Raw genomic sequence first — 14,881 nt, 5'->3', positions numbered from 1 at the left:
ATGTGTGATACATATTTTGGTCTGTCTTCTGATATTTTTCTTGCTTTTTGGGCTTCTAATCCCATTCTGCTCGTCCTGGGTGTTAATATTTTTGCTTTTATATGAATCGAAGCTCATGCTACTGTCTTCTAGTTATCCTGAGAGTGTGACTGTGGAAGGTTTAGATGTGCTTTATGTTGCTGTAAGCTGATTTTGGAGGATATGGCTATCAGGTGGCTGCCATGATTCTCTAAGCACTTTAGCAATTTTTCTTTGTAATCTAGAATTACATCTTTGAGATTTGTTGTTGTTTTGTTGTATTTTGCATTCTGGGGGACAAAAATGAAGACTCTCCCCACAAAGCATCATTTTTAATACTTCTGAGACTGTTTGGAATATCATATATCACTCAATTACTCATATTTTTTTGTGTGCTTGTGTATATATCTGTACACATCTCTCTCTCCCCTTGTCTTTCTCTCTCACTTTTCCTCTCACTTTCTCTCTCTCTCTCTCTCTCTCTCTCTCTCTCTCTCTCTCTCTCCACACACACACACACACACACACACACACACACATAATGTAAAAGAAGTAACCCTTGAGAAAAATACAAATGAAGAAAAGGAATGGTTAATACATATAACATTTCCTTTTCAGAATTCCATTCTTCATGTTCGTTAAGCCTTTATTCCAATTCCTAATATTTTTTACTTTATAAGAAATTCATAAATTCTTTCTTGATCATTTCATCAAAGAGATGTTATTTGCCTGTTGTCTTCTAGGTTTAGATCTAAGAATCTAGGATCTGGCCTCTTTTTCTTCCTGAAGTCCTTCTTATACATAAATACTTCATCCTAAAAATGAACCCAGATAGACTACATAGCCACATAACACCATTTACAGATTATCTTTCTGTTGGTTTTAGACAAAATGCAATTCTGCTGACATGACAGGATCATTCCATATTGTATACATGCATTGTATTATAATATTGTACACCATCAAAAGTACAAATATTGTATGTTGCTTAAATATACTTTCACTAGTCTGTTGATCCTTCCAGATGTGTTTGTTTTTTTTTAAAATCCACAGTCAATAATCTAATGAATCATTTTTGTAGTCTATCACAAAATTTAGGAATGAAATACAAAAAAAATTAGCTTTCCAATAATTTTGTAATCTCATTTTGCTTTTGTAAAGTCCATGAATTATTCCAAACAATCAACCTGCCAGTTAGATCAAACAAAGCAATGTAGATATCCTATTCCAGGATTTATAATTATTTAAGAAGAAACTTTTGAAAAACACAAAAATTTTAACTCAGAAGTTCTCAATGTGTATATGGACCTATCCCTAACTTGTGACTTCTCTTTGTTCAGATTCCCACTGAGAATTTTTAGTGCCTCTTATTCTGAGACCCATATTTATGATTTCTTCCATTTTCATTACAATGTAAGTTAGGAGTTAGATTTTACCTTAATTCTATACCTCATTGATAATAATTGACATGTTTTTCTCTCTTTTATTTTTTTGTTTTGTTTTTCATTGAAGGGCCTGTTTTATCTAACATTATTACTTCCAAATTTCATTTTTCAATCAATAATTTTAAGATTTTTTTTTCATTTTGAATTATTCTACATAAATATAAATCACTGCACTGACCTTAAGGTATCTGTGTCACAATATATAATCCATATAATGATATATGTCAGCATTATGCATAAAACTTTAAATGAAATTTTAGTTCAAATATGTGAAGAGTGAGACTCTGTAAAGGCTTTATTTCATACAGATATGAAATAAATAAATATACATGTGTATGTATTTATATATATTATATATATGAAATATTTATATCCAAAAGTAAATGTTAGTAATCTATGCCTCTTTTCTATAGGAGAGAATGTTTAAATTTTATCAGATGAAACAGACTTTTCAAATACTGGATAAAATGAGATGCTTGCGAAAACGTTCTACAGTGTCATTCTTGGGAGTTCTTGTCATTTTCCTCCTATTTATGAATTTGTACATTGAAGATAGCTATGTTCTGGTAAGTTATAGAGGTTGATTATTTTTTGTTCAAATTAAAGCATATGTCAACCTAAATTGGCATAGTTGTAAGCTAAATTGAATCCTCTGCTGGGCAGGTAGACTTAGCTTAAGCAAAATTATAATATATATATTTCCTACCTAGAGACTTTTTTTCTATAAATCATAATTTTTCAATATTATACTTGCTTTAAATTATGTTGCATTAATCTATTTAATACTGTATATATTGTGTTTCAAATGCCTATCTAATTACAAAGGAATTATTTATCATTATTATGCTGAGTTAATAAGGACTATAATTTGAAATATATAAAATAAAATTTGCTTCACAAGTATTATTCCTTACTTTCTCTACTTTTCTTATTGAAATTTTATTGTCTAGATAAAAATAGTATCTAATTGTGCTATTTTGCTTGTGTAATATTTTATTATAATATTTTTGTTACTTTTGGATTTTGAATAGCTCTAAATGGCCACCATTATATATATAAAGATCTCAAGTGATGAACGTATTATGTGGAAATTATTCAGTGATTAAAAGTATATAATAAAAGTCAGTATATAAGAATATACCAATTTGCTTTATGCAAAATATATAAAAAGTTTATTCTGGCTAATAGTGAGAAATCAGTTTGTATTTTTCTTATTTTACTTATGGTTATAAATGTCACATAATTTCATATCTTTTGATAATAATATGAACATTGTTGTTTATTCAATTTTTTTCAACTAAGCCTAAGATATCTGCCCTAATTTTTATTTTGTTATTACTATTTGCATATTTCAGAAAATCAAGTCCTTTGCACTCACAGGGACTAAATAGTATTGTAGCAAGAAAGATTATAATAATAATGATAAAAAGCATTCCCAATAAAATGTCTTATTGTATTGAGCATGATTATGTACTCTTTGAGCATTAATTATGTACTCTTTGCCAGATAGTATACTATATCTTATGAATCCACCATAAAATCTTAGTACAGATTCTTCTAGTAGGTTCTCTGTAAAACATCTCATTTCCTTTAACTCTGTATTTTTTATAATGAAATTCTGCCAGAATCCTAGCTCTTGACATTTGGCCAGATTTTTTGTCATCAAGCAAAGATCCTGATTTTTTAGACTCTTCATTCTACTATCCATGATCAATTGACAATATAGTAGAAATCACCAGAGATTGAAAGAATTTGACTAGACATCATTTATACAAGCATAGAAAATTGAATAAACTTTCTAGTTATGTGAATTTGGGAATTTTTTTAACCTGAATCAAGTTTATGAGAATATAATAAGGTTCATGTGATCTAGCTATATTTTCTTGATAGAATTTAAGATGATAAATTAACTAAAGAGTCTCCTAATAATGATTTAGTTTTTTAAGAAAAATTAATTGCATTTTTGTCTACTGGTAAAAGTATATCAAATTTTATAAATCAAGAACATGCTAATGATTGGAGTTTACTATATTTAATGACTTTTTATGTTTATAAGAGAATTTCAAGTGCATTTCTAATCTTTCATTTCGACATCTCCATAAGACCACTAATATGGAACATATACCACTTTTTGTAACAGAATCTCTATAAACTCATAATTTCATGTAAGAAATAATATAATATTTATCAATAATAAAAATCAAATGCTATTGCCCTGTTTTGTGAATTTTTACAGTCTACCGTAAACATTGATTCTAGCCTGCCAATGTAAAGAATAACGTTTACGGAAATAACTCTTCTACTAGAGTACTTTTTCAGTGAAATTTCTTTGACTATACTGAGCATGTATTTAGTTATATTTACAAATTAATCCATGTGCAAAGAAGAGATATATTTCTCAGATTTGAAAATGATTATCAAAATCAAAACAGAAAGATAATTTTTAAATATTTATGTTAAGTCAGAAACAGTGAACAATGAATTAATTGTGATCTTTAAATATCAGCACCTCTCCTTATTATAAATTCAATGATAACATTTTTGTTATTTAATTTTTTTAGTTTATCATATGATTTCTAAGTAAATTTCATTTTGAGCTGGCTTAATAAATATTTGAAACATCCAATCACTAATATTAAATTTCATTAAAGATAGTCTTCTGAAAATGTATAATATCTATGGAAATCTGACTACTTTCAAAAATATACTATGGTTCTTTTTTAATACTTCTTTATTTTGACTTTTTCATCTGTTTCATTTTTAATATGCTAGCCTTGACCTCATGATTCTATAATGATACCATTTCCTAAGCATAGATTTTAGGAGGTCTTTTATTATTATTATTATTATTATTATTATTATTATTATTATTATCATCTCCTTTTTATTGCTGGAAAATAATTCTTACAATTCAGAGGAATCAAATGAAGAGTTAGAAGTAGTAAGGTCGCTGGAGTTACTCAGCGCATTCCACTCTGCTCTTTTTGCTAGAAAATCCAGCTGTGGACTGAAATCCTAGGAATATTAACAGTTTAGTATATTAGCTTATGTATTGGAGACATATGACTTTCAGTGGGAAAGGAAGCTGAGCTCAGTGGAAGAGACAAATACTATTACAAGTCAAGCTAAGTAGAAGAGAAGCTGCATGCCCAATCAACTTAGCCTCTTGGCTATGAGCATCTTCAAAGTAGCCACTAGGGTATATATTTAGTCTGTAGCTAGTCCATTGAATTTCATTCCCATCCAGAAAATGATTGTCATAAAACTTTGTCTTATTACTGAGAAACACACTATAGCATAGTAACTACAGAAAGAAGGTATCCAGGGACAGCCTGGCTGTTCAGTTAGATGCCTCTGGAAGCAACCAACAAGGCTGACTCAGGTGAAAGGTGCATTATTTATTTATGCTGAAAAGTGTAAAGAAGGTTGTACTTGAGAATTTAATTAAGTACTTTCATATCAGTTCTATTGCATTTTATATTCTGTTATGTCCTTCAATCAAAATGAATGTATTCCATCTTATCACAGAAAAGGCTGAGATTTTTACACTTTCAGGACAGAATTCTTAAAGAGATATTAAATCCTGCAGTTTCTTTAGAATGTAACATCTCATAAGAACAAAATGATGATGTGAATTCAGTACTGTGACTACGTGACTACTGTGATTTTTATAGAAATTTCTTCTACACCCTATTGATTATATACACTGTTACATTGCTATTAAAGCAGTTTATACTAAACTGAGTCCATAGATACTTCTTGGCCACTTTTAATTTTGTTTATTTTAGTCTAAGGATTTTCATAGGTTTGCTTATGGATATGTGAAAATATTTATGTGTAAATAACTTAAAATGATCATAGATCAATGGATGTTAAATTGATATATTTAGCACCTAAGGTTTAATTTCAGGTATTTTGAAAGTCTATAGCTTTTGTAGATGGCAAATACATTATAAATCTTTTAAAGATTAAGTGTTTTCTTTATCCAAATTATCAAGGCAATATAAGATATAAAAATGCAGTATTAAAGACCAAATGTAGTTTCTCAACATAATTGGATATACAGAGAATATATTTAGAATGAATATTGATTTAATAAGGTCCATATAAAAAGACCTTTTAACTCTCTAGTCACACTTTATTATCTTTAATTTTTATTCCAAGGAAAGTCCAGTCTGGCCAGACTTAAAATGTGAGCTAATCATCTTTTTCACATTTCAGTTTGAGACAAAGTATTGAATGTTCTCATCAAGGTAAAACTTGTATTTGAATCTTGTCCAATCTTTTAGAACAGAGGTTTAATTAAAGTTTTATTGACCACAGACAGGTAATATCAAGACTGAAGTTATTTAATGCATCGACTTTCTCTGCTTGATGACTTACACATGATTGGCCTTACATCCTGTACTGAGTATTAGAAATAGATCCATAAAATGACACACCTTACCAGAAAAAATTCTCCTTAATTAGGTTGCCCCAAAACATATATTAATAAATCATATACCCAAGCCAAACAAGTCATTGTTTTGCTAATAATGTATAATCAATAAAGACTGATCAACTATGAGTTAAGTAATCAATATTTGCCATTGAACTTTTACCAAAGAAATGGAGGCAATTAATGGATAACAAGACATCTTTTAAACTGAAAGTCAATATTTTCATACACTTAAGCCTTTCTGAAGATTTAATAAAATGTAGTCCACTACCATGTGTAAAAATGATCTTAAATATTGAAAAAGCACTCTAACAGAATACCACACAAAAACACATGTGCCCTCCCCCCCACGCAAGCAAAACTATCATAAGACCAGTATAAGATTTGAACACAAATTCTTGACTTGGTAAAAATGTGTTCTCATTGAGGTTAATTAAAGACAATTGAAAAAATTTAAAAAAACACTACTATATCATGAGGACTTCAGTGGGCTGTTCTCAACATCCTTTAATTAATTGCATATAAGCAACTTATTAAAACTCCTTACTTAATGAATTATGCAAAATCCAATGGTTGTGTCTACATTTGCATCTTCCTAATTATTCCTAAGGTTTTACAATCATAGACATTATATGTGGTTTTTAATTTGAGATTGTTTAAGAAAGAATATTTTACAGGATGGTATAGGAGACAAGAAAAAAATCAATTTATTATGACTCAAATATGGGAAATTCTGTGGTAACTGGCCTCAGATGAAACTAAAATAGATTACCATTTAATTTTTAGATTGGTGATTATTATAAAAATTTTGAATTCTAACATGAAGGTACTTGGAATTTTCTTTCCTTTTTTAAAAATATTTTTTAGTTGTAGATGGACACAATATCTTTATTTTTATTTTTATTTTTTATTTTTATGTGGTGCTGGGGACTGAACCCAGGGCCTCACACATGCAAAGCAAGTGCTCTACCGCTGAGCTACAACCCCAACCTGGCACTGGGAATTTTCATGTAGATACTTGCTTATCAAGAGAATACCATCATTTTTGTGTACACTGTAGAGAAGCAAATGAACTGTAATATAAAGAATGGAATAGAGGAGAGAGAAAGTGAAACAAAGGCTGTAGGTAGGAAATCAGGAGAGTGATGGTGGTCTTCAGCCTCTGAGTCCAGTGATTGAGATTTATCTAATGTTCAATGTTGTTGATAGTACCCATATCTTCATGGTGTAAGGAGAAAATTTAATACATGACCCTCTATATTATTTATTTTCCTTGTCTCTTCCTTGACATTTAGGAGGGTGACAAACAGCTCATAAGGGAAACATCCACACATCAACTAAATTCAGAGCGCTATGTTCATACTTTCAAGGATTTATCTAATTTCTCAGGGGCCATAAATGTCACCTATCGCTACCTAGCTGCCACACCTTTACAAAGAAAACGTAAGTATCCTTAAAACTTTTAAATTAAAGAATACATAAAATACTTTGTGAAAAATAATGTTTCATTTGTATAGCAATAGATTTTTGAGATTTATTGATTTAATATATACTTTGATAAGAACTTCAGTGTATCACAACTTGTAATTTTGTCTCTGACCAAATTCCACTAATAATGAAAAAGTTGTGTCTAATTTTAATATGAATTTTTTGGCAGTCTGATACAGGATGGTATATGACACAAGGAAAAGATGACTTACTTCAAATTTTTAAAGTTAACTTTAAAAATTAACTATTTCTGTGTTGTTCTATTTTCAGATTGTCATAGTTTAGTTTTATCACTTGCCACCAGTTTGAATTACCTTTTAAACTACAAACTGAGTGGCTTAAAAAACAACAAATTATTATTTCATGGTTCTGGAGGCTAGAAGTTGAAATCAGTTTACTGGAAGACCCACAGTCCCTCTGCCCACTCTAAGGAAAAATCTATCAACTACATGGCAAGCTGAGGTTCATGTGTATAAAAACAAAGAAATTTTTGAGGATTATCAATATGAGGATGATCACCTGGAAGGGGGGGACAAATTATAGCCATCTAAAATAATTGTTCACTAAAAGTGGCATGAGAAGGGTGTGGGATTTTAATGATGAAAAAGAACAAAGGAGGAGGTTATAGCCCCCATTGATGGTTATTGTTACATTGGTTGACAATAACAACACAACATTTGATTGTTAATTAGTCACTGATATTATACATTCCATATAAGAACTATAATAAGAAATAAAAGGTTTTCATTGTGGTTATTTATTGTTTTTATGGAGTCAGAGAGTTTGCAGAAGTTTGCCTCTCTGGGTCTGAATGACCTGACTATCATCTCTTGCATCATGTTTCCCTGTGCTAAAGAATTCTGTGTGTGACATTTTGAATTATTTCTCAAATCCTTCTTTGGTTCTTCTTTGGCCCCTGGCATTATATTTCTTGTGGCAATGATAATTCCTGCCTCCATTATCATTGGCCTCCTTCCTTTATTCTCTCTGTATCCTCTCCTCTTCTTATAATGATACCAGTTACTGAATTCAGGGCATAACCCTACATGTGAGATTAGTTCATCTCAAGATTTACAATTAATAATATCTGTACATATCCTTTTTCCCAATAAGGTCACATTCTCAGGTTTTATGTAGACATGAATTCTTAGAGTAAACTTTTCATCCCTCTGTAGTATGAGAAAAAATATTTGAAATTAAGTAATTATATACTATATTTCATAGATTCCAAGACATCATCATTTATACAAAGTACCTTATCCGATGGTGTACCATTAATGTATCTGATTAATAGACCACTGTAAACATAAGCATTATCAATTTTATATATATGTGTATATATAAAATTGTATATATATATATGTGTGTATATATATATATATATACATACTATTAGTTGAGGTCAGACGCAATACCTTTATTTTATTTATTTACTTTTATGTGGTGTTGAAGATCAAACCCAGCACTTTGCACATTCTTCGGCAAGCACTCTACTGCTGAGCCACAACCCCAGCCCCAGCATTAGCAATTTTAACAATGAGACACCATCAATTGTAATTTGCAACTTACTATTTAAATGTTTTGGTGTGAAAAAATAGAAATTTAAAATCAATGAAACACAGTGACATCATGACATTTTAATAGATTATATGGACACCACAAAAAATTTTGTTCCCGCTTTAAGAACTTTTTTATGCAAGGGAGTTTGTGATAATCAACTTGAGGAAATTGGTAAGTTAATTTAGGTTTAATTTAGAGTTCTTTTCTTTTCAATTCTCCAGTTCAAATGTCTAGTCTTCTTCGGCTTTCATTTAACTGCCCAAGACTGCCATGATTCTTTTATCCCCATGTATCACACCACCTCTGTCTAAGCTTTACCAACTCCCCTTTTCCGTGTTTAATTTACTAATGACTATTTGCACAAATACCACCTGCTTTGTACTAAAGAGGCAATATAACAGAGCATAAGAGAGGGGCAGTTGATTCCTGACATCACGCCACTTACTAAGTGTAACTACAGTTTGAATGAGCTGCCTCATCACACAGGTCCTGCTTTCCTTTATGTAAAGCAGAATGATGGCAATAACTACCCTGTCCCAAAAGACTGCTGTGAACACTGCAGATGCATAAGTAAGTTAAAAGTGCATAGACTCCTGCCTCTGATGTACAAAATCTTTCATAAGTGTTGGCTAGTATTGGATCTTAATCAAATGTGGTGACTTAAAGTTTAATAATGATATCGTGTGACATATATGTGTTTCAGTAGAAGTCAGAGTTTTAAGCCCATGTATTTACACAAAATGTGTAAGTCTGAATTCAACTTCTAAAATAGACTAATAAGAAAGGTCTAACCTGGAAGAGGTTTTTTTTTTTTTTTTCGTTTGTTTGCTTGTTTGTTTTTAGTATTGTAGAAAATCAATGATTTTGGTGCATATTAACATTTCCTCATTTTCCAAATGGTAGTTCAAAAATTTTATTCACTCAGTTATGTGAGAATGAGTTCTTTAAAAAGTGAAAATATTTCAATAGAAAGACATGTAACACTTCTTAGAGGTGACCTGCTTTTCTCAGAGTTTTTTTTTTTTAATCCCTAAAAATATCCTGTCTCTACTTCTAGATTTTAAATGTCTGAATGACTTTATTTAATCAAAATTTCTATAATTTGTGTCTCAAAATTAAGAAAACAATAATGTTCACATCTTGGAACAATGTGCCATACAGTTGAACGTTGATAAGTTTTTCAAATATATCATATGATATTGCTTATTTTCTAATTAACCTTCTATGTAAATTTCAAAATAACAATGTGAAGTTTACTTATGAATTCTTCTAGTGTAAGAAAATGATCAAAGTGAAAATATGTGACAGGCCCTGTGAAAAATTTAAATTCAATTAAAATAATGTGCTGCTCTTATTTTTCTTTTCTACTTGAGACTACTTTATGTGTCTCAATTGTGAATTCTCTTTCCTTTTTGTAGATTTTTTTTATTATTTTATTGTTGGTTGTTCAAAACATTACATAGTTCTTAATATACCATATTTCACAGATTGATTCAAGTGGGTTATGAACTCCCATTTTTACCCCGTATACAGATTGCTGTGTCACATCAGTTACATTTCCATTGATTTACAAATTGCCTTTCTAGTGACTGATGTATTCTGCTGTCTATCCCATTCTCCACTGTCCCCTCACCCCTCCCCTCCCCTCCCCTCCCCTTCTCTCTCTCCATCCCCTCTACTATAAATCGTTTCTTCCACTTATAAAATTTTTCTCCTACTCCTCCTTTCCTCTTATATGTAATTGTGTATAACCCTGAGGCTCACCTTCCAATTCCATGCAATTTCCCTTAACTCTCACTTTCCCTCCCGCCTATCATCCCTGTTTAATGTTATTCTTCTTCTCCAGCTCTTCGTCTCTACCCTGTCCTTGGTTACTCCCCTTATATCAAAGAAGATATTTGACATTTGTTTTTTAAGGATTGGCTAGCTTCACTTAGCATAATCTGCTCTAATGCCATCCATTTCCCTCCAAATTCTATGATTTTGTCATTTCTTATTGCAGAGTAATACTCCATTGTGTATAAATGCCACATTTTTTTAATCCATTCATCTATTGAAGGGCATCTAGGTGGGTTCCACAATCTTGCTATCGTGAATTGTGCTGCTATGAACATCGATATAGCAGTGTCCCTGTAGCATGCTCTTGTTAGGTCTTTAGGGAATAGACCGAGAAGGGGAATAGCTGGGTCAAATGGTGGTTCCATTCCCAGCTTTCCAAGAAATCTCCATACTGCTTTCCAAATTGGCTGCACCATTTTGCAGTCCCACCAACAATGAACAAGTGTACCCATTTCCCCGCATCCTCGCCAGCACTTGTTGTTGTTGGACTTCTTAATGGCTGCCAATCTTACTGGAGTGAGATGGTATCTTAGGGTGGTTTTGATTTGCATTTCTCTGACTGCTATCGATGTTGAGCATTTTTTCATGTACTTATTGATTGATTGTATGTCCTCCTCTGAGAAGTGTCTGTTCAGGTCCTTGGCCCAAAAAAATTAGATAATAAGATAACAAATAATCCTTTTTGTAGATTTTTGAAAATATAATTTGTATATTAGGTAAACATTTCTCTCTCTTCTCTAATGGGCACATGTGAGAACACTAAGCTTTAGAACACTTTAAACCTTTCTTTTGAATTTCATAAACAAGTGATCAAAACTGTAGGGCCCATATATCATTATTCTTAAGATGCATTTATTTTCAGTGGAAAATATCAAAGAAATACTATAGGCAAATATTTTCTCCTTTCTTTTCTGTTATTCAGAACCCTTTTCACATTTGTCTTCCTTCTGAATTCTTTTGTTTAGGGTATCTTACCATTGGACTTTCATCAGTGAAACGAAAAAAAGGCAACTATTTACTTGAGACAATCAAGTCAATTTTTGAGCAATCCAGCTATGAAGAGCTGAAGGAAATTTCAGTAGTAGTTCATCTGGCGGACTTTAATTCATCCTGGCGTGATGTCATGGTCCAGGATATTACACAAAAGTTTGCCCATCATATCATTGCAGGAAGATTAATGGTTATACATGCTCCTGAAGAATATTACCCAATCTTGGATGGTCTTAAAAGAAATTACAATGATCCAGAAGATAGAGTCAAATTTCGTTCCAAGCAAAATGTAGATTATGCTTTTCTGCTTAATTTTTGTGCCAATACTTCATATTATTATGTAATGCTTGAAGATGATGTCCGATGTTCCAAAAATTTCTTAACTGCCATCAAGAAAGTCATTGCATCCTTAGAAGGAACTTACTGGGTAACTCTTGAGTTCTCTAAGCTTGGCTACATTGGTAAACTTTATCATTCTCATGATCTCCCTCGTTTGGCACATTTTTTATTAATGTTTTATCAAGAAATGCCTTGTGATTGGCTGTTGACTCATTTTAGAGGTCTGTTGGCTCAGAAAAATGTGATCCGGTTTAAACCATCTCTCTTTCAGCACATGGGTTATTATTCCTCATATAAAGGAACTGAGAATAAGCTGAAGGATGATGATTTTGAAGAGGACTCATTTGACATTCCTGATAACCCCCCTGCAAGTCTGTACACCAACATGAATGTGTTTGAAAATTATGAAGCAAGCAAAGCTTACAGTATTGTTGATGAGTACTTTTGGGGAAAACCACCTTCAACAGGAGATATCTTTCTTATTGTTTTTGAAAATCCAACTATAATCAAAAAAATTAAAGTGAATACTGGGACAGAAGATCGGCAAAATGACATTTTGCATCATGGAGTCCTTGATGTTGGGGAAAAAGTTATACTCACCAAACAAATAAAACGTTGTGATTCATACTTAAGACTAGGGGAATTCAAAAATGGAAACTTTGAGATGTCAGATGTGAATCAAAAAATTCCATTTGATATACACTGTATGAGGATATGTGTTACCAAAACACAAAAGGAGTGGCTGATTATTAGAAGCATTAGCATTTGGACTTCTTAGCCAATTAAATCAGTATGTTCATTTGCTGAAACAGATCTTTCTGTTTCCTTTTTTGCTAACTTCCTGTTTTGCTACTTTTATCTGTTGGGAGGAAAGCAATGGATGTGTATGTTAAAAGAAAAGTCCATTAGTTTTGATTTACACGTTGTCAATACAATTTTACTCTACACATTTGTGTTTATTTTTACTTTTGAAGTTAAATATCATCCCATGGTAGACTCTACTTTCATTTATACTTTTAGATGTTCTTAGGTTTCACAATTGCAATTGTCTAACGAGTCATATGAAAGATATAAAATAAGAACTTTTGTTGGTTGGATGATAATTCTTGAAAAATAGTTGCCAACTATATGTACTTATTCAAGAAGTGATAATTTCTTGTATCAGATAGACTTTTATTAAGTATCTCTATGAACATGCAGTTGGCTATGCAGTTTTATTTTTCTTATGAATTTAGGTTTTCACTTCTGTGCATCTGCAGTGAATACCTTCACATAGAAGTGGTGTCTTTACAACATATTTTTTTATTTGTAAGTAGGGCTATGGGAAAAAAATTTAAAATATCTTTCCCCTAATTATTTATATGAAAGGGAACCTTGATCATTGTTTAAAACATTTTAATTGAACATTTATTATTAATAAATTTTCTGTGGGATAAAGTCTTTTTCTAGTTTCCCTTTTACAAAAAATTTTTAAAAAGAACAGTTAACCCAATATTTTCGGATAACATTGGGCCCCTGCATTTAATAGAAAAAAAAAAGAGAGAAGACCAATAGTTCATTCATAAAGATATTTTCAGTATATACAGAAAATATTTGAAATTGATTTTATACGTTTTATATTAAAATTTGTGTGACTGAAATTATTGTAATTTATCATATAATTTTTTTGGGAGTTTAAATGGTTATCTTATAAAGGATAAAAGTGAGAACCACAGAAATTAGCTGATATTTCTATACTCAGTGAGCTATTTCTTAACAAGCCAGAATGAGAGATCTGCTCTTCTGATAATCAGACAATGGCTCTGTCTCTTGTATGGAAATTGCTTCTCACAAGTTATGCTTTCTTTTCTCTGCTATGTAGTTCTCAGATAATAAGCTATGCCTTCTGGAAACAGCTGGTTTAATTTTTCCATAAAGCATACTATTATGCTGTGGAATAATCCTGAAGGGTCCTAATGGATGATTTTGTGGTATTTGCACTCAAATAGTAAACAAATGTCTCAATTTTTACTAGTAGGGACTGGACAGTTGTGTCTGCCATTTCCTTCAAACAACTTAGGCACAACCCTAGTATATCCTGAAAACCTAATGTTCTCAGAATATCCTGAGCTTGTCTCATCCTTCTTATTTTCTTGATGAACAGTAAAGAATGAAAAGATTCATTATGAAGAGAAATACAGGGTACTTCACATGTGTTTTGTGGAAAATTCAAATCCAGTTTGTATAGCCTATATATGTATGTATACACATGTGTACATATGAAAAATAGACTTGGGATAGTAAGAAGAAATGGGGAAATCTTTCTGTTCTTCCATCTATCCTGAAATACAGTCCTTGGATTTAATGATATGATATAATTCAAAAAAGATTAGAATTTTTAAATTTTTTTTTCATTCTATCCAAATCAATTAAATTAGAAACTCATTTGAAAAATTAAGAAATTTTGTTTCCTTTCTTCACATCTTAGCTGTATGTATTTCTTTGTACCAAGTTACTGTAATGTTAGGTAGAGAAATCATTATCCTTTAAGAAGACAGTAAATATTAATATTTTATGGCACATCTGAATCTGAAACTCATAGGAAAATACTAGCACAACTATTTAACTTATCTTTACCTTGATTTGGAGATTACTTGCCAGACACTTAAGATTCTGTTTCCTGTTTTTTTCATTTTCTTTTGTTGACTCACTAACTGTATACTATTGTACATGTTTCTCAGAATTTTCAAATAACACTTTTTCCTGAACTTCAGTGATAAATTTA

The 14,881-nt window shown here is 31.1% G+C and overlaps 1 protein-coding gene across 1 annotated transcript; it reads left to right on the top strand.

Annotated features, from left to right (window-relative positions):
* Window positions 1-1,882: 1,882 nt before the first annotated feature.
* On the top strand, window positions 1,883-12,895 carry MGAT4C (MGAT4 family member C; the record flags this gene model as incomplete). The annotated part of the gene is made up of 3 exons (XM_081310897.1): window positions 1,883-2,029; window positions 7,197-7,344; window positions 11,754-12,895. 3 exons carry the CDS (start codon window positions 1,883-1,885, stop codon window positions 12,893-12,895), a joined length of 1,437 nt encoding a protein of 478 aa, XP_081167023.1.
* Window positions 12,896-14,881: the final 1,986 nt, after the last annotated feature.

The sequence above is a fragment of the Spermophilus citellus genome (genome assembly GCF_964194105.1).
Source record: "Spermophilus citellus genome assembly, chromosome: 10".
Lineage (NCBI taxonomy): Eukaryota > Metazoa > Chordata > Mammalia > Rodentia > Sciuridae > Spermophilus > Spermophilus citellus.
This window is presented reverse-complemented; position numbering and strand designations above follow the sequence as displayed.